Source organism: Bombus fervidus, chromosome 3 (assembly GCF_041682495.2).
Source record: "Bombus fervidus isolate BK054 chromosome 3, iyBomFerv1, whole genome shotgun sequence".
In the NCBI taxonomy this organism is placed as follows: Eukaryota; Metazoa; Arthropoda; class Insecta; order Hymenoptera; family Apidae; genus Bombus; species Bombus fervidus.
In genome coordinates this window covers 5,109,274-5,131,887 of record NC_091519.1, presented here as the reverse complement: position 1 = coordinate 5,131,887, position 22,614 = coordinate 5,109,274, and the positions used below count along the sequence as shown (strand labels likewise).

Below are 22,614 nucleotides of genomic sequence, written 5' to 3'. Positions count from 1 at the left end.
ATTACGACTGTTACATTATTAGTGACATTATCTACATCTATGAGTCCATAAAATAATGTAATTTGTAATATACAGGATGTTTCGAAATGGGTGGTACAAGCGGATATGGGTGGACTCTGTATGAAAAAATAAACTGAAAATACAGAATAACGACTTTCTATTTGCGTTCGAGGAAATTAAATTTGAAAATTTTTCGTCTATGCAATTGTTGCTTTTGTTACATAACTCATAATGTTATGAAGGATACTGATTAACGCTACATCTTAGCGAAATCAAATTTGACATTTCTAACGAAGAGATTATTGAAATTGTTGATTATTCATCTTGCCGTAAACAGATTGTTGCCTCTCGAATCATGGAAGCATAAACTGATGGCAACGAATTTTGGGTCTATACTTGCTCAAATAGCTGCATAATCCTCTCTTGCAATGGTTCATGATTTGTTTAATCTTTAGATACACAAATTCGTTAATGAGACCCCAACAAAAAATCCAATAGAGTAATGGTGGGTGATATTGCAGATTAAGTGACCAAGATTAAGCATGACATTGCTAGTGTCCTCAGCATGCTAAATACAGGGACAAGTTAATTATATCATTATAGTACGGCGAAGTCGCAAACGCGAAAAGTGCTAGCATGCGTGAGGAATTTTCAAATTTAATTTTGTCGACAACGAAGTTGCAAATAGAAAATCATTATTCTGTATATTTGATTTATTTGTTCACAAGGAATCCAGCTATACTCGGTTGTACTATCCGTAGCACCCTGTAAGTATGATGTATTTAGTAGTGAGATTTGATGTAAATTCGAATTTTCATTGGCAAAGATATTTTTACAAATATGTTTTTAGAAGCAGTTTTCTTCCAGTGACACGATGCGTCTTTTATCGTTACAGGAAGTCAAGGCAAATGTAATAGTCGAACGTCTTCTCCATCGATGAACACTCAAGTAGTTACCGGAGAGGGCTTCGAAGACCGCCAATTCGTTGTATTAGCATCAGAAAAACAAGCCAGGGTTGTAGCATTACCCTCGCAAAATTGTCAGTACAGACAACAACTGGCTGAAAGTCATATTGTGATTAAAGCAGAGATTACGTCTTTAAAAGGTATGTATCATAAATATCCTCTTTTTTCGTAAACAATTTATTTTATACTTGTACAAAGTCTTAAGTTTTCGAATTAAGTATACGTATGTATATTACTAATTAGTATTTGATAATAATTATAGATGTACAATATACAGCTACCTTTAAAATATGTAGTCCTTTGCTGCTTTTATATTGGTACACATTTTAAACGTTTCACTTCAAATTCCGAAAGTTGTGTGATAAGCAGATGTCAGAATCACGTTTAACTTTTCTTCTAATCAAGAGAATTCACAACAATTTCAAATTTTAGTATCTGTTTAAGATTATGGGTCAATAAGGAAGGAATTTTGTGCTAGTTACATATATTTATGTAGTGCACCGTTGTAGCAGATCGTAAGATCGTAGTATTACAAACATACTTCGAACATTTTTACGTAATCGTTGGAATACACTTCGATATGTGTAATATGAGATATTATGAATTGCTTCATTGCTATATAATACATATAGTCTGGCTGTATTCAGTCAGCATCAACATTTTTGAGTAAATAGCAAGTTAGTATTCAACTCATCTGGTAAAAAGCAAGTTAGATTAATATAGATAAAAGAGCAAAATCTTCTGTGTGTTTCAGACAATGTCTGTCTTGTATGTTACATTTCAAATGGTCACATAGCTACTTATAGTTTGCCAAGTCTGAGGCCGCTTATAGACGTCGATTTTCTACCGCTTATAGATTTGAGGTAAGAATAACAATTGTTTCATTATATTAGCTTTGCGGCAAAATAATCATTCTAATTGCACATGGTATATAATGCACTATATGCTATTGCATTATTGCAACATTGCAAGACTGCAACATTTTATATATGTACATCGTCGAATGTAGCATAAAAGTTATTTCATACTAATGATATTATTTTCTTGGCTAATACTTCTAATTGATTATTTTTGGAATATATGTATATAATAGTAAAAACAAATAATTATTCTAAATAACTACTGTACGTTTAACGGCTTTAACTACTAATTTCTTAACTGTTTAAATGTTTATATTTTTAAATAGTGGAAGCTTTAAAAAAGTAGCCAAAATATAATGAAATATTAATCGTCAATGAGTCACCATAAACATGACATTACCAGCTGTTCAAAAAGAAACAATCTAATATTATTATAACGTACACAATTGTAAATATTAAAGTATATATTATAACATTTTTATCCTTTGATCGTTTATTAAGAAAATATTGTTGTAGTTTGAGATGAATAGAATAATCATTTAATACAAGGGGAACTTCGACTTGATTTCAAATATAATAATCGAATTTCTCATATTTTGTTTATTGTTAACGTTGTATAAACGTTTTTATATAAAACTTTGTTTACTAATTAGTTTTTGATTACATTGAATTGATTACGTGTGGAACATGTAACTAATTACATATATTGATTTCGAATGGAATTATATGTTTTATTATATATATGTACAATATAGTTTATTTGTTTATGAATTTAAAATTGAAAATTTATTGATTATCGATATGTATGCAAATATATTAATAAAGACGAAATTGATTTTTTTTTAATTTCATGAAAACTATAATGGGCATACTTAAATTATGTTTACTATTATCTATCTATATATACAATTATAGATACAATGAATAATAACTCCACGATCTTTTTATATTTTTGAAATACGAACTTAAACATTCTTTCGTTGCATAGCGTTATGCACCATGTATTATGTAGCTGAGTGAATGTTGTATAGATATTACTTGATATCTAACACCGATATAAATATAGAATAATTAATTAAGTACTTTTAGTGAAATGATAATAAGCAATATTAATATTTATAGCATGTAATTTCTTTACTATATCTAACGTGTATTCGTTAACCCTTAATACACTTATAGCATGTTTCATGTAGTATTCTATATATAAGCACTTTTTTTGCACTGTTTAATATCTTTTATATAGTTAATTCAAGAAACAGTTCTATGCTACTTCTATTTACTCTATTGAATTGGCAGCTATTTACTTTTGAAATAATAGCAAATTTGCATCTTCAATTTATATTCTTCTTACGTAGTATATTTCTTTTTTGTTATGACAGTGTTCTTTTCTGTTTTCTTAAATATTCTTTTCCGTTAATATGAATATTCATATTCTGATTATTAATATAATTGATGATTATCCAAAAATGTTTTACGCAACATGAAATATATTGCTTATTTATATTGACTTATTATATATCAATTTGAATTATACATATATATAATATACATATGTATTATACTATACAATATATACTTACAAAAAGTTATTTATAACATCTATTTACACCAATTATAACACCTAATGTCTCTCTATATATTATACAGCGTTTGTAATAACAATTTTTTGATAACTTCAATCCCGCGCTAATAATAGTATTCCATCGTTTCCATTTAGGTGGAAATGTATGTTATATATCCTATATATAAGGTGTTCCGTTTAAACAGAAACAGTGGAATACCTCACGAGGGATTGAAGTTATCAAAAAGTTCTTCTTACTTCAGAAATGCTTAGTATATAAAGTCAAGTTAATTTTTTTAAATGAGACCCCGTATCTCTTTAATTAGAATATCATGGCGTTTGTTGAGGCAAATACAACGACTTGCCACGTGATATTATACCATGTAGTAAATTGCCATAGACTAGGTCCGAAGATTAATGTAAATCGGTAACTGAATCGTCAACGCTATCAAATGATGCCACGCATTCCTTCTCTGATATTAGTATATTATCAGTATACTAATGAATTGGTATATATACTTATACATATATATGTATTTTTTAAACATTAGATGTATGCAGTAGTAGATTTAAACCTTCGAGAGCTTGAAGTTAAAAATAATCATTTTGGAGCCCCTGAACTAAGCCAAATTTTAAAAAGTTTAGCCTGGCTAAATCGATGTTCGTTAAACTAACAGGAAATTAATATTTAGGTTTAGGGATTCTTTAGCTAATCTGTCAGAATATGATACTCGTTTAGACGGTGAACTTCATGCGTAGTAATTAAAATACGTACAATGCGATGGCAGTCCAAAACTTTTTAAGGTTAAGATGTTTAAAATTCCCATGGCAAGGAAGTCTCGTTGGAGAATTAAATTATTTTTCACGTATTCTATAGAACATAAAAATTCTCCAAAACACTTTGGAATGGGCCCATTGAGTGTTTCGAATATTCGGACGATTATACGTATTGATGCAATAAACATCGTTTCAGCAAAGTTAAAATTTATTTCCCAGTCTTTGCATACTAACAAATGCATTTTGTGTAATTCTGCTAATCATTTATTAGTCTTTTTGACAAGCACTTTCGGGGCCCGGCGCTTATATTGTTATTGACGTTAAGATAAATTCATCTCTGGATGTGGGTACAGGGTGTTCGAAAATGATTTGTCACAAGCATCGTAGCGTTATTTTACACTTTTGGATCAATGAAAATATACCAAAAATAACCGCAAGATTGACTTTGATATTGAAGTTCAAGGACAAACTTTTGTCTGCATCGTACTGTAGTCGTCACGAGAATCAAACTTATGAAAGGAATTATGGATTGCAGCTGAACCGTTCTATTGGAAAATGATGTCAAAGTTTAATCGGTCTTTCATTGGCATTATTTTCAACATATTTGTTATTTTCCCTGTATCTAACTGCAGAATGTAAGCACATTGCAAATAAAGTGGGTCTAAAAACTAATGATACTTTAACATCTTTTCCAACATCGGTTGAATTGCGATCTGTGATTCCTTTGAGACTTTTGACACTGATGATGACTAGAATATCCGATTTTGAATGCAATCAAAAAGATTTTTTGTGAGATCTTCACCAATCCAGAGGTATTTTCTTGTGACAAATCATTTTCAAATATTTTGTATATGTGTATATAGTTACTCATTCAGTGTATTCTGTTACTCAGTTAAAAGAATGAAAGATTTCTCGAGATGTACATGTATATACGTTATACATAAATATGTGTATATCCTTTATTTTTTTTTTTTTTTTTTGTATAAAACTCTCTGTAGTATATAAATTATTATTAAAAAAAAACAATACAATCAACATACATAAATTGGTGTCAAAAAAAGTTCATGGCCTATTATACTTTTATTTGAGAAAATTAAGATAATTTAAAAATATTTATACTAAACAAAGTTTAATTTTGTCCGATGAAATCCTTTTCTATCTTTTACCGTTTTACAGTTACAGCTTGTTCCAATTGTGTGAGATATCGTGTATATGTGCTGTATATTTCGTTAAACGAATATCTTTATTTTTTCACAAAGGGGTGCTATTTTTGAGTCAAAATTATACTTTATCCTGTACGCTATGTCAATATAAGATGTAAAATAATAGATATACATAGGTATATATATATCGTATGGTTCATTGTGATGCTCTTTTAAAGATATTAATATTTGATAGTATCAAATTTTGGTCTTGATATACAAAATATTTCTAAGTGTACCATTCAGAATATATAAGTATCCCTGGTAGAGTATAGAACAAATATTTGTAGGCAACAGCCTAATTTAAGACTTCAAAATTAAGAGAAAAATATTCACCGACAGTATGAATAGCTTAATTGGGAAAACACTCGTCCGGCAAGCGCGATTCGGAATCGAATCCGAGATCGAGTCCAGCAAATTGGATCGGTCGAATATTTTTCTTCTTCCTACAAATTCATATAAAATATGTACTCGTTCTTTAATTCGTATTACAAAAACTGTGCAAGTTCTTATCCCTACGGTCTTATACATATTAGACTACTATGAAATTTACATAATTATTTATATTGTTGAAAACATCCAGCTTTTATTTTTTTTTTTTTTATTCAACTTATCGTATCAGTAACATTTTCAGATTTAATAAGGTTTTGCCACTCCTAAATTTTATTTAATCGTTATATGTATTTTTGGTGTAACTGTAAATTCTATTATTAATATTTGTTGTCTATGTAATTATCACGAATGAAATACTTTTAATATTTCCTTTGAATGTCAGGAAGAAATATATTCGAAAGTTATAGTCGATAAAAACTAGACAATTATACAATCTATTCCACATATCGTAAAATGAATAGTGGTTGATTGATGGCCAAGCTAATTTTGCATTGATATTTTGTAACAAATGAAATCCGCTTTGAAATGCGAAAAACGAAGATACATAGTTTGACCATAACTCAAAGGTAAGACTAGGGCACACTCATTGTTTGTTTAATGTTTTTCCTGAAAAATACTTTGAATACATAGGGTGTCCCACTTAACTCTGCCACCCTCAATTATTCTCTTATTTGAAAATTGATAGAAAATAATCCTTCGCGAGAAGGTTACTTTATCTTAGGAGGGAAATTAGACTACGAGAATGAAGGTTGTCTGAGACTCACAGCTTCTGACATTTCGCTAATAATAACATTTTCTTGAATGAAATGGCCTATTGTTTTGTTTAGTTATTAAATCAATTCTGAACTAACGATACCAATTGAGGGTTAAATTATCTAATGATATTCAATATATAATGGTTTAAAATTTAAGATACATTATTGTCCAAGTTTCAACACTCTTGTTTAATTAATAATATTTATTTAATGTTCAAAATTAGAGATATTTCGAAAATTTGATTGTGGCATGTTTCCAATGTACAAGTTAATTCATGTTTTTACTAATCAGAATATGAGTATTGTCACAAAATTCGCTCTATTTAATACTATAGTTTATACTAAATTTAAAAAGATTATTAGACAGCAGCAAGTTTTGTAAACAACGACTTATGTTATTATTTTTTTACCTATCATTCTTCTTACATCATCCTCTTTACGTATTAGAAAAAACAGCGATCGTGTATTCAAGTGGAATACATTTGTTGGAAATATCTTGAAGATAAAGAGATCCAATGTTTTAAGGGTTAATGCTAATTATGCGAACTAAAAATCTCTTTTTACTCGTGTATGGCTTAACGCTCACTTTTCTCCTGTCTCTGTAATCTCTAACAGTTTTCAGACTACAAAACATGGCATTGTAGACCCCATGTTGTCCATATGGGGTCATCAACTCTTTGTTAATGGCGATACCGATCAGTAAGTGATCTATAAAATACACTTTTCACAATATGTATTTTATACAACATACAATGCCTTGCGTGCTATACATATATATTTTATTTCTTTCCGATAAATCATCTCAATCCCTATACTTCTTTACTTCATGGTACTTCTTTGAACGTCGTTCGGACGGCTGTTTCGATTTTTATTAGTATTTTCGTTATACGATAAAACTTATTAAATATATACGTAAGCACACATTTTTTCAATTTCGATATTATCATCCCAGTACATCTACATATTTCGTACAAACTTTATGAAACCAACAGATATCACACTAATTATTGTATATCTTTTTTACAGAATTGCAAAGACACTTTGCTTCAGCAATAGGGGTCATGGCTTATATCTCTCGTCGCCCACTGAGATCCAAAAGTTTTCTGTATCCAGTCAATTTTGGTATGATTCACTTTTATCGTAATATCTCAACGAATTTAATAGGGAAGTTAAAAAACCGAATTTTATTATTCCTGTTGAAAATTTATATTCCTCATTATTTCCTTCCTTCGTATTTAATTAATGTTATGGTACGAGTTTGTTAAATCTAGAATCGGTGTTTTCAAGTTCGTCTGTTAATTCGTATCTTGTCAAGAAATAATATTCTTCGCTTATAAATATATTAATTTGATTTCAGAATTTCACCATTTTCCATGCAATCAATGTTGATGATCATTTTGCAGTAAAAACATTTCGATCGTGTTTTTATTTTGATTTGTCATTTAAAAGAATTTCTGTTTTTCTTTTGTGTATTAGAAAATTAATTTGTTAAAAGATTATATAATTAGATTTAGAAAAGGACTTGCAGATATTGATTTCTAATTTTCTTTTCATTTTAAAGTTATTTATAGAAAAAACAACGAATCTCAATATATATTTAGATTATTTAGCAATTCCAAAAGCGCATTCTCGTTTTTTATTGGTATATTTATCGTTTATTTATTTATGGTTTGTTTATTGATGTATTGAAAATTGTTTATTAAGAAATGTTGCTTTCCTAAATCATTTACATTAAAATAATGAAATATAATAAAATAATATGTGCGACTTTTTTTAATTTAAGCTTTGAACAACTATAATTAATGAGAAATAATTTCTGTAAAAAAAAAATATATATATATAAATATTCTTATATGAGAATATCGATAAAATCAGTTGAAATAGTCACTTAAAACAATTATTACGTAGGTTATTGCGGTTCTTATTTTCTTCTCATGCTTTAGAACTACTGTACGTGCATATTTATTATATATTTATATCCGCTCTGTGAGACGTACTTTTAAACTGCTTTTCTAAATCCTATAATAATAAAAATTATTCATTTCAGATTTTTCAAACCTTTAAATGTATCTTTTTGTAAACGTTAAAACGATGATTTAGAAGGGCAAATAAGAATCGCTTTAATTCCACAATAAATGTGTATTTTACAGTTATTTATAAACAATTCCATTTATCTAATAGTTTCTTTTATATGATACAATACAAATATAACGATATTTGAAATAATCTTTATTCACCTTTTTCCCCTTTATGTTCGGAACTCATAACTCAAAAATATTTATAGTGAAAATTGTGTTAAAGAGAAAAATTAAATATAAGAATAAAATTTTGTATGTAGGTATTTTTGCTATATGAAATACGCGTAGGAATAATTTTAAAAACATTTCAATTTTTGAATTGAATCTTTAACCATTTTAAACGTATTGTTTTCAGTGGTGAATTAACTGAAATGATGGGAGACTTGTTTACCGGTCACGATATGCCTGAACCACCTAAAGAAAGTTTCTTCAAAGGCCTCTTCGGCGGAGGATCACGAAGCCTCGATAGAGAAGAGCTATGTAAGTTTAATTTTGTTATTTGTTATTTATTTGTTAATAGAATGGGTATGAGTTCAATATGTATAGGCAATTACGTATAAGATAAGAAATAAACAAAGCTAGAAAATATAGGAAGAAGAACAGAAGTAAAAGAACAGTAACATAATGAGCTACATAATAAGCGGTATAAAATTAAATACACGTAATGCAATTACAAAAATTCTACAACTAGAAATACAATCTAAACAGTGTGCAAATAGCTCCATATATAAAGATTTCTTGAAACAATGAACAGAGCTACAGAAACAATCAATCTCATCCGTAAATGTATTGGCTAATTTTAGTGTTCGATTAATTGAATCACTTGAACTATATTTAGATTTTACGATAACGTAATGAAATGTGTGATTCTATTATAGAAGTCTTTGAACAAGCGTACAAATAAATGAGTTGTAATAATTGAGAACATGAGATTTGACTATTTACAATTTTAAATAAAAACGAAAGATCATTGACAATTCTACATTCGGCCAAAGAGGTCCTATTAAGTGTATTTAGCAATGGTTGATAATTGCGATCGTTACACAACATAGCTTTGTTCAAATGAAAAGCTATATAGATAAGGAATTTATGTCCAACTGTCTCAATGGTTAGGTTTTATGTTAAGAATCGAGAAAACGAAATAATTGAAGCATACTCTAATTGAGGTCTAACTACTGGAAAATATAATACGTTAATAATGAAAATGTCTTTAAAATTGGTAGAACAACGAGCAATAGAATTTAACGATTTAAGAGCAGTGCAAACAATTTTATGGCAAAGCTCTCAGCTTAATGTAGGTGTAATGCAGATACTAAGGCCGTTAATTGCACTAGCTACTAACTCATGACCATTAAGCGCATATTCAAAGATTATAGAACGACTGTTACGGAATTACCTCATTACATAGCATTTAGCGAAATTGAGATTCATTTTGTTTATTCTACATCAATCACAAGATCTGATTAGATCAGATTGTGTATTACATTCTATCTATTATGATATTACTATCTTTCCAATCATTTAAGATATTACTGTATATACAAGCGAGCAAACAAATACTAACGAACGAACAAATTGCTTTGGAATGAAAAACTATAAAAACATTGTTTAGGTGAAGAATTTTTTAATTTTGTTGCTGGTGGTTTTTATAAATCAGAAATAACGAAAATAGTTACTTCTTAGGAAAGTGTATGTAATAGCATGAACCACATTTTGATTAAATATAATTTTAATAAGATTAAATGTAGTATATGATAAAAATATTGTTTGAAAAAAGAATATTTCATATTTATGCATTATATTAAAACGATAACGTATCAGAAAAATTAAATGCGCAAAAGTATATTGTATTTTGCTCCGGTATTCAATAGATTAAGTAGCCGAATTAATGTTATTTTCAGTTGGTGAATCAAGCGGTCGAGCTTCCCGTACGGTTGCAAAACATATACCAGGACCGAACGCAGCAACGGAAAATATGCGAGAACGTGTGACAACAGCGACGGGAGAAGTAAACGTGGCTCATCAAATGGTTCTCGAGCGAGGTGAGAAGTTGTCGCAACTGGAGGAGCGAACAGGACGCATGATGTCCGAAGCTGAGGGTTTCTCGCAATCTGCTCACGGATTGATGCTCAAGTACAAAGACAAGAAATGGTATCAGCTATGAGAACGTCGTCCGAGTTCTATCCAAATATGGAATAGCGTACAATTATACTGTAATTTAGCGTTCACATTTCACCTATAAGTTCTGTCGTACCAAATAGGAGAACGTAACTAAAACTCGACAATTAAGTAATTGCGAACTTTACACGCACACACAGGAAACATGTTACATGATAAAGAGTGAGAGCTGTATTCGAATACGTATGTATGTGTAGTTGAATCAAGCGTGTTCGACGAGTACTTGAATGCGTGAGTGTGTGCGTGTCTGTTTCAAAGACGAGGCGAGAAAGAAAGCGAGAGAGGATGAGAGAAAGAGAGCGGGATAAGAGTAAAGGAAACATATATGAGATACTTTTACAAGCAGGTAATACACACGCACATCTTTCAGCAAAGAATATAAAAAAACGTCGTATATACACGTATAAACACAAGTAAGTTTAAATATATATATATATATATATGCGCGATTTCGAAACATGTGTAATAACCTCTATATACATATACATATACACATAACGTATAACGCGAACAAATGAATGATATGCACGTAACATATGAACCAAATAGTAAAACCCAGGAAAAGTGAGGTGGCCACTATTAAAATTAAACAAATTGTTAGTTCATATAGGTTATATAAGATATAAAAAAATAAGTATTTAGGCAAATATAGGAAACTGATTCAACTACGTGCGAGTCAATACATATAATTATGTAATAATTCGCCTTTTAACCGATCGGTCCCGTTAATCCATTCGGACGTCCTGTAACATTAAATTGTTCCCGTCAACCGGTACCTTGTCTTTGTTTGTTCCTCCTTCGCAAACAAAACAAAACTTTGCAAAACAAAACTCCTTTGCAAAAAATATATATGTATGTCACAAAAATATCTGTCCACCGGAATACATATCTCATATTTAATTTTTTAAATATAATTGCTTAGTATATATATACCTTTTTTATTTTATTTTCAAACAATTAGTCCATTACTATGAAATAAACTAATAAATATTTGCCAAAAGTAGACTTTGAATTATTTTCTTTTCTTTACTAATATGTAATTTTATTCAAAGTATGCCAAATACGTAACATGGTCGGATGCTTTTGTGACGAACTGTACCTACATATGTATTTATATACATATATTTAAAAGAAAATAACCAAAGCAGATGCACGAATAACTCATCAACGCTAAAAATCCAAATGAGAAAGTTTGAACAAGACCCTGTTGTTGAAGGTGCAGCGACGTTGTTCCGAATGTATTGACAATAAAGATAATTAATTAATTGAGATAATAGCGTACTGAATAAACGTTGAATGCAGTGTAATATATAATTTATCCACGATGTCAGATACTCGGGCTCGTACTATTCTCGTCTAAAATAGACCTGTTGTGTCGTTACATCGTTGATAAGTTGTATATTAGTTGTTATTATAATTGTAGTTATCGCTAGATATGCTATGTACATAAAGGAACAAATGCAGTAGGAAAAGTATTATACGTTAAAACAAAGAGCTGTTTGTATAATAACGTGTTGTAAGTTACGCTATTTCAGCGTGGATGATGAATTCAATTGAATTTATGGTATATAACGAGACGAGAACGAAAGAGAGCTACTGTAATTTTAAAAATTATACGTAGATTAGATTACTTAAAGACAATATATAATATACATATACGTACGTACGAGCTGTATGTATGTATGTATGTATGTATGTATGTATAAGTTCATTTGAATTTATCGAGGCTCTGAATCGTCGTACTGCTTCCATAGCAATAATTGTATAGTTGATGTTAATGGTACTAATCACCTGCATAAAACTATATTATAATGTGTCTTGCAGAGAATTAATTAGATTGCAATTTCTTCGAGTTAAGTCAACAATTTCTTGATATAATTTTCCTCGGACAATATACGCAAGCGGAGGTTTACTGGCAAACTTTTAACCGCCAAAATACCTTTTGTCACGAGATGTATCTGTTATCGAGTGATTACTACTGTTGTGGTCCACGAAAAAACAGGGTGGACTTGTTCGAAAATATCGTTGTAACACCCATACAAAAAGTTTTTCGAATTTTGGGATTGTGATATACATATATACAAGTATAACGTACACAAGAGAACCGAGAATTAATCTACTTTAATTCGTTTAACTTATTAACTGATATCTTATTTCGCGACAGCTCTTATTGTCTTAGTATCGGTAGTATTCGAAGTCAAGCAGCTCGATACACCACAGATCTTCTAAAAATATAAAAAGAAAAAAAGTAATCGCTATCGTGCGGTGATATATTAACATAAATAAAGTTAACAAGTGTGTTGATATCCTATAAGAGAGAAAGAAGAGAAACCAATAGTGTATTATGCGGATAAAAAAAATATCCTTCTCGGATCTTTTGTGAAAGTGACGAAAAGTTGTTTACTGCTCTAACAATAGAATAGTAGTTAAATGTATAATAGTTGCAAACAAGAAACAGAAGATACATTATTACTTAAGTGTTTGATAATATAACATATTCTAACACTTGTTGTATAAAGACTATTGTTTAGGTGATTCTGAATTATTTATCATATCAAACAGGTTGAGATGTGTTTGAAAATAATTTATTGTAATAAGGGGAGTATTTAAAATTAGAACAAAGAAAAATATAACAAACGAGTAAAAATAATTATTAATTGGAAGTTCTATTTAACCTTTATCTATAATATTTCGTTCCGCTTCTCAAACAATAGATGAACCAGAAAATACAATTTACTATACATATACTTCATCGGTCAAATTATTTTCATACACAAACACAATTGCAAGGCTAGTTAATGTTTTTTATTGCTCGATTAAGTTAAAAATCCTCCTCGCGATACAAAATGATTGTTCCCCTTTTCGATGAAAGGTACATTGTTTCGCAGATATCTGTACTTAATTTTAGAAATCGATCCAACGTTTCAGCTATTCGAGGAACTTGATTTTCACAAGAAAGTAAACCCGATCATCTGGTAACGTACATTACATATACATACATAGATATTTATTCGTTCTGTTTGGATATGTTCGAACGACCGGTAGCTACCTCTCCTACTCGCTACACTCTTTGTATCGAATGTTCATCGGCTATTCTGTCTAACCTATTTCAACGCTGTGGCCTGAATCTGTAAATCTAATATTGTACATGAAATTTTGTCCTTAGATGCAGCGAAATATCTAATACTCTCGATTTATACTATTACTAATCTAGTACAATTCTTATTTTTCAAGAAATATAATACCATGTTATTGTAAAAGTACTGCCTCGAGGACAGACTGTATCTTGGCTCCGATTAATAAATGAGTTTGAACCAAATTAAGGATTCGTATCTTTTAATAAATACAATAATTCTTTATAAAAACCTTATCGTTTATTAGCTTCATGCACACACACATGCCTTTACTTTTATTCTTTTGATAAGAAATTGTATTTTTATCTTTTACCATGGTTGATAGCTAAATTTTATAGATTACAAGTATAATCGTACTCTACCCTAAATCATACAAAGATACTCGAGTTTTAAATCAAAACGTTCAATTATGCTACCGGACTAGTTACATGTTTAAACAAATAACGCGAAAAAATAACAAGGTAGATATATGTATATACAAATAGATCATACTTCTTCATAACAGTTCTTGCATTTATTTTGCTTTGGTTTTATTTGCTTGGAAAATATATTTTATCTGAAAGTAACAGAGAAAACCCGGAAACATTAATCTCGTAAGTTACAATTAAACCTCTCAAGAGTTAAAGTAAGCATTCTTGTAAAGTTTTCTGCGAGATATCAAACACATTGTATTTCTACAGTGTGGTCAAATTGTGCTGCTTTTCTTCTAAATATTGATTATCCGTAATGTTAGTCAAAATTGACGATGATCGAAAGTGGAAAAGAAATTCCTTCATCGGTTATTGGTAGCCAAAAAGATCCTGATCATTTATAGTGGTTAGTAGTAATCAGAACGCTAAAATATTAAGATTCTTTAATTATTTAATTTTTTGAATTTTCTTTAAGATTCAGTGATCACAGTTCTCCATTTACACAAAGATTATCTTTGTCTCAATGACTTCCTCTAGAAAAATTTTAGAAATAACTGCTATTTTTGACTCTTACCGAATGCAGTGAGTTTTAAACTTTACGAGAGCGAATTGTTTTAGAAATTGACAGGAATTTTCGACCGAGATTTGAAATTTTGTGTTAGGAAAAGATAAGCAAAAATCATAAGCAAACTTAAAGTTGCAGTATAATGAATTGGTTGTTTGGTTTAAATGATGATTTCGAATAACTTTTTTGACTATTGATAACCAATATCAAATCTTCTATATTCTTAACCACTATCGGATAATCGTTATCGACAATAATAATAATTTCTCTTTCACAAAGCCCTTCAAGTCGTTTTGGTCTGTTAAAATTCCCGTGCTCGAAAAAGTTAATAGACAAAACCCCCATAATTTCGTAGATTAGCTTTTTTCTTTTAATTCGAATTACCAAAGTTCGATCAACGTATCGAAAATATTGATCTGACTCGCATATACGATGTGCACGTGTACAAAATCGCAAGATAACTTACATTGAAAGATATGGTTATTAAAAATGCAGATTATGGAAAATTAGGCAGACGATGTTTAATCAGATCCTTGGAAATTGAGGTTCGAACAGAGAACGATTACTGTTATTGACACCAGCCAGGTAATTAAATTAGTTTCTGCGACTCTTCCGCTGTTAGGATAGGCATCGGCCTGGAATAATACACTGCCGAGTTCCTGTCTTTTTTACTCTGCAGCGGCAAAGGTGCTCTCAACCACACCCGCCGCGTACACTTCTCATTTCCAATTTAAAAATAATGAGAATTTACTGCGAATAGGTGCCGCTGTCGCGTACAGATACTCATCGAGTTTGAGCTCGCTTGTGGGAAGTGGAATGAATTGAAAAAAATTCAATTTAGCGTCAGTATACCGCATTCTTTTCCCTTCTCTTCCCTTCCCTCTTTCACCCGACCCTTCTCTACCCTTCTCTCTTTCTCGTCTTTTTCTATCTGTGCCTCGTTCTCTTAAGGTAGTGCGGAATATCGAATGTATCAAAATCGTGTATACACCGTACGAATGTCACTCTGAAATAAATCTGTAAGAAAGTAAAAGACAAAGAAAGGAAAAGGAAGAAAGAAAGAAAGAAACTAAAGTACTGCTACGAAATAAGAGAGTGATCGTTTACTCGCTTATTCGTTAACTTGTGTTGGTAATTGATCGGTGTCGTTTTACGGTAACCTTTAAACAGCAATATCCGAGAGTTGAGGTATTTGTGCGATGTCTCGTGGAACAAGAAGAATCTTCGCAATCGCGATCGCAATGACAATCGAAAGGTAGTGGATGGTGGTGAAAGGATGCTAGCGAACGATCGAAGGGAAGAAACGAATAAAGAGCCCGAGAGAAACGGCAGTCTGTCTTGAGTACGCGTAATAAAATGTAAATGCGTGCCAATTCGCGGCCAATATCGAGAGTTAGCTTGCCAAGGTAGTTTTCCGTTTACTCGTCGGATCGGCATAACACTGAGTAAGTGGTGAGTATTGGAAGGAACGCGAACGTGTGCACCAAACGGGCCCGCGGGCTTCGCCGTCATTTGCATGAGTAACGGTGGAACCAAGAGGTTAGGGTAGCGAGACGAGTAATTTATAGTCAATAATTCTTGGCGAAGCAATTTTCGCATCGAGCGCGAACGTTTCCTCCGGAACGAAGAAGGAGAAATAGGAGAAGGACGGGATCTGGAGAGGGAAGAGGAGGAGGAGAAGGAGGAGGAGAAGGAGGAGGAGGCGGTGCCGTAGAGGCGGCAGGAAATGAGGCGGAATGTTAAATAGCTGCTGTAGCTTCTCCCTAGCCTGTCATCTCAGGTAGCCCTTAAACTGCACGTGGGAATTATTCGCCATGCGACTACCTATCTTTTCAACATCCAGATACATCTCGTTCGCGCGACAACTAGTCTGAATTATACCTTCAACTTCTTACCTCTTTTATCTTCGTTACTTTTACCTTACAATTTTTTTTTTATTTTCTTCACATTCCTTTCAGCTAATAATTTGAATTTCTTCCACGAAGAAATCTCATGAACATGAAATAAATTTTTACTAATATTTATACCATAATAATATACATGTATAGTACAAATGTATTATAATAGTATGACTTTCTAACCGATGTTAATATTAACATCATTATCGTTTCTTTTCGATGCTTGAAGAAAGAGCTAATTAAAAATAGATCAATATAGTAAAATATAGTAAATATAAAAATATAGTAATAAACATATAGTAAAAATAGATCAAGAAGTGAAATAGAGAATAATATACTGCATAATATCCACAAAGATTGGAAATTAGTAAAATACACTAATAGTTAATTAAGTAAGGGGGAAAGGATATGAGACACGAAATTGTACGAAAATATTTAACGGTATTGACTGTCGTCCTCGCGTCATGGAACGCATCCATAAAATAATATACAGTGAGAAAAAGAATACAAACGCAACAAAGTATGTACTCCCAAGAGTTCATGGCGTTTTCTCGATGGCAACTTTTCACACTTTTATTTACCAGTCAGCGCTGCACTTACGTGAAAAGTTTAAGTCTGGTGTGGAAAGGTGAAGATTACCCGGGGCAACATAAACCGATACCGACGACATAAAGGTGCACAGCCGATATTAGATATCAAGGCATCCGCCTTAGCTTTCATCCGCCATCGAGTGTCCCACCGAGAGCTATCAAACTGATAGAATATGTTCCGTGCCAGCACAACCCCAACCTTACCCCACCACTATATCGATATACCCATCTGCACGATTATCATATGTAGAACGCCTTATTTAAAGTAGCTTTTATCGCGAGCTTAACTTAAGTCCTGAATTTGGTTCAAAATATCACACCTACTACACCTTTCGTATCTCTTTAAACGAATCTCTTTGGTTTTTCTTTTTAATTTCTATTTCACCGCATATCAAAAAGACACTTACTCGCGACAAGCTCAAAGCGAAAGATCGCAAAATCGAGCTTTCATTTATCGTTTTTTTAATATTGAAATAATGAAATCGGCATGAGCTACGATTCAAAAGTATTACGATATCCGTTGGTTCCACGCGAAACGTGATATTTATTTTAAATAGTCGAGAATACGATTAATCGTTGAGACTTTTATATTTGTGTAAAATTGCGATCTAAAACTCATGATAAAAATTTGTTGAAATTATTTGCAAGTATTATAGATACATAATAAATTAATAACGATATCTTGGTCTTCTAGTAGTTTCCTGACTTAAAGTCTGTCGAAAAATTTGCGATGAAATGAGAAATTTTCAGGATGCGAATCATAAAATTATTCGCAGCATATACAACCAGTGAACGAAAGACGTAACGAATATGGAATACAAAAGAACGTTAATTTTATGATATCGAATACAGGGGTTTATAGCCTAAAATTTCACATGACCAATAAGTTCTACAAATTTTAATAATTTCCCGGTTTTCCAGGTTTGTGTAATTTTTCATTAATATCCTAATACTTATGTCTGTCAGAATAAACCAAATTCTTTTAAGTTACCACCTAGTCTTTTGAGATATAACATATTGGTGACACGAATATCGTGATGATTCAGCATTGGAAGTTACGTCGAGTTTTTAATAACTATATGTCACACTTTTTATACGACCATAGGAATGACTGCACCTCAGGAATGAATCTCTATAAAAATAACCGTATGCCTTTTTTTAAAAAAAAAATATGCATAGTTGCATTTGTGACATTTGTTTGACAGAATAATGGAGGTCGCTAAGCTATGCACAATATATTTTTAACTTTCTACTCTTATCTGAAATAGAGTTACAACAAATTAGATTGTTAGGATTATCCGATATATCCGTGTACTGACTAAATTTCATTAGAAAATTATGGTTTTTAATAAATATCTAAATTAAATATTTAGTATTGTATTTTTCGTTCTCATCATATGAGTGCTGTTAATGTAATTCTGTTATTAGATAGGTAGGTATAATGTACCTATACGCCTCACCGTTATCGAATTTTCCTTATGGGATTACGCGTCAGCAATAATCGATGCATGCAGTACTATTATAAAAATACTAAACGCTTTGAAGAAAACTAGTAACTTTTTAAAGTAAGTTATACAGGCTATATATATATTATATATATTTAATAATTGTTCACAAGAAATGCATAAAGTAAGAAATTTTCATTTGTAAATTTATCTTACGTTACATTTAGCATTTGTTAAAAACAATTATTATTACTGGTTTTATATTATATATATTATATATTAGTATTATAACGATATACATAAGTAGTTAATCATTCTTGACGATTTCTAAGGTCTTCAATCCCTAGGAACATGTATCTTACGCTGTTGCTACAGCAAAAATTAATGCATTAGCATAACTACAATTATTAGCCATCGAAAAATCACTTTGAATAATTTTATGCTACGCTTTCTTGTTTTTAACCTGTTCCAATATAATTACCACGTTAGAGTTTGTAGACCCTTAATTATACTTCTCCCGTGACTCGTTACGAACATACTATACTCTTAAACTTTTTCTCCTGTGTTGGACATATTGAGAATTATAATAATTAATACACGGGAATTACTATAATAGAAAAATACCTTACTCCAACTGATAGAACTTGCCATTGAATTACAGATTAAACAATTATGGGTATTTATCGTTAAACATTCTAATTTATCGAGTTTAGAGACTTTTTCTAATAAAATGTTATTCGCCGTAAAGAACGTTATGAATTTATAAAATAAATGAAAAGAGGGAAAGTAGTAGTGCTCTGGCGATTAAGCAGCCATTTACGATAAAAATGAAAGAAAATATTTGCAAGACTAAAGTAAATTCAGTAAATCACTCTGCTGTAAAGATGTATTGCATTGTCCGGAGGTTTCTCAAACAAAACACGAAGCAAGGCAGACTAAACCTATCATTTTCCTGTTCATTATAACAATTACCTGCTGATGGAGGGATGGCGAGGGTGAACGGGGACCCGGTGAAAATAATGATTGAAAATAACAGGAATCACATAAACGTGCAATCATGCAGCGTCGAAGCATACCGAGGGTTGTCGGAAATGATCACAGATTTCAGGGCAGTGTGATCATCCGACTCGAAGACAAGCATTACGCTAATGACCTCCATTATCCTCAGATTATAGAATTATAACGCTGTTGCAATAAATTATTCGTCCTGCCGTGATCATTTCTCAGTCCGCAATCTACTTTACATCGACGCGACGCGACACAAAGAAAAAATAAATAATGCATAAACAGTAAAATTCCGCTCTCTTAGCAGTTCTTGTCGAACAGGCTAAAATGCACGTGAGTAATAAAAATATGTAATCATAAACTATAAATAATTTTAAACATTTCGATAACGAATTTCAATCTTAAGGATATATCTATTTTAAAAAGTATCTGTTTTAAAAATAGGAAATTTCGTTGATTAAAAGAGAGTAAATTAACCAAATTTCTTTTAGTCTCTGTCTCTTTTTATTCCGAGTCTTTTCGTGCTTTAAAGAGTAAAGCAAAAATGTCATACAAGCATTTCGAGATATTTCGTTATAAGATTATAATAAAAATATGAAATTTACTGCTAAGAATTATTGTCAATATAATAATAAAGGAAATAAATGTACTTAGATAATTGACATTTATATTTTAAATTAATACAAGCTAAGAGTTAATTAAATTAGTATTTTATTTATTAATGTTAAAACTATCAAACACTTCCATATACACACTATCTATCAAATTTTATTACACACGGAATATTAATCCAGTAACTTTAGCTTGTATTAGTATAAAATATAAATATTAAACATAACAATCAAAATGAAATATAAAATATAAATGTAATATTTACTTTTGTCTTGTATTGTGATACATTGAGAATAATTATTAAAAGTCAAATATTATTTATTTAATTATAGTTAAGGTTGTAATGCAATAGCCGTGTCGCAACCGGAGGATGGCAAATTCTGCTTTTCGGAGAAAAAGTTGAGGAGAGGTTTTTAATGGATAGGCCGCTCAATACCTTTGGCGAATCCCACATATCCCACCGATCAGCATTGGTGGCGATGCGTAATGCATTTTTTTCTTCCTTACACAGATGAAAGTTATAATTAAAGTTCGTCTATACGGAACTTATAATTTTTATTTTATTTATATAACATATTTAACATATACAACATATTGTTCGAATCTTTTTAATAAGGTATTTATCTATAAAAGACAATTTTTGTAAAAAAAGTTAAAAAAGTAAGGGTATTACCAACTGATTGTTCCGACAAACGTATTTTACAATAATCCTTGGTTTTGAAAGTATGTATATGTAAGTAGTTTAGTCAAAATATTATTACTATCTTTTACAATCGTTAGTTGAAATGAAAATTAGTCACCAGTTCCATATCTAAATTGATTTGAAAAGGCATTCTTATATACGTTTAAGGTAAGCGTAATATTAAATAAACATAAAAACACACTACTTTGGAAACGTTTTGCAAACGTTATTGACTTACAGTACGACAAAATTTAGAACGAACATACCAAAAAATTTGTATTAGTAATATTTGTTCGAGTATCGAGTTATAGATGTTAAAAATTTCCAGTTCAAAATTGTTTCAACAATCAAATAATACCTGCGAGCTTGAACTTTGAAAGTTCAAAAATAATAATAACTGTGATGTAAATACGAAGATCATATATAATTGATCTGTGATAACTAACCAACTAATTGATTCCATAGAATTAAGCACGTCGTTTCCACTACTCGCGCCTTATTTCGAGAAAGAGAAAGTCGAAAAGAGCTGAGAACACACACTTCCCAGAACACTCATGTTTGTACTTATCTCTCTCTCTCTCTCCATCGATGTTCGTTGATTCGAAGCCTGCGGTAATTTTAGAAGAAAAATACTCAAAACAATTTTAATGTTCATTTGAAAACGAATAATATATAAACCTCTAATTGAAAATCTAATGTCTAACATATCTACAGAGCAAATCAATCGATCCTTGGTAGTGTCACACACTCAAGGAATCATCTGATTAGTAAATAAATAGACCGAACACTCTAAAGGCCACACCCGTTGAAACAATGGATTAACGAGACCCCCTCCAAAGGGACTAGATCCTCGGTAGAGCGACCTTCCAAAACGAGCGTAAATACAGTCTATTGTGATACTTCGAATCTATCCGTTGTAACCGTTACTCAGTTGGATTTTCTATAATAAATTTGATCTTTGCGTATCAAATTCTATTTTCTTCACCCTATTTGTGAAAGAATCGTTTCATTCGTGCCGCGGCGCGAGGATATCACCTGCGATTTGTTAATTTCGCGATCTTTTGTGCCTCCGACGTGACAGTAGCAATGATCTTCTCTATAAAGAGTACGCACGTGTAATTAAGATAATACTAGTTCTTCTCGAAAGCATAGCGCGTCATCGCATATACGTGGCAAACTATATTTAACTGCAGCATTTTTCGCAACAGATCAGTTTATGAAACCTCATTTAAGCTTTGGTATTTATTCATCCGCAATTCCTATGACTGACGTTGGATATTTGTCGGTACAAACGTTAAGGAAGCTGAAACGTATCGAGGTGTACACAGAGAACAAAGAAATTAAAAACTAGTTAGCTACCCGGGGCGAACGTTTTCAAGTGATCACGCAATATCGCTGCGTGCTATAGGCTTCTCCCTCTATCGCAACTGGGACCAATTCTTCGCTCAAACTTGTTCACGATCGTTACGGCTGCATATATACTTGTGTTGTGTATACAACAGAA

At 31.2% G+C, this 22,614-nt stretch overlaps 1 protein-coding gene across 8 annotated transcripts in view; it reads left to right on the top strand.

The window, feature by feature from the left end:
- The window catches only part of Tomosyn (syntaxin-binding protein tomosyn), a 73,559-nt gene extending 59,471 nt beyond the window's left edge, over positions 1-14,088 (top strand). For 6 of the 8 annotated variants that reach the window (XM_072000279.1, XM_072000278.1, XM_072000276.1 and 3 more), the window contains 6 exons: positions 896-1,105; positions 1,720-1,828; positions 7,129-7,212; positions 7,540-7,635; positions 8,947-9,071; positions 10,493-14,088. In XM_072000279.1, the coding sequence (XP_071856380.1) occupies positions 896-1,105; positions 1,720-1,828; positions 7,129-7,212; positions 7,540-7,635; positions 8,947-9,071; positions 10,493-10,755 (887 nt within the window). In that variant the 3' untranslated portion in view covers positions 10,756-14,088. Of the gene's footprint in view, positions 1-895; positions 1,106-1,719; positions 1,829-7,128; positions 7,213-7,539; positions 7,636-8,946; positions 9,072-10,492 lie in introns of those variants that run through there. The other 2 variants (XM_072000277.1, XR_011799475.1) reach the window with 2 other exon arrangements.
- The last annotated feature ends 8,526 nt before the right edge of the window (positions 14,089-22,614 follow it).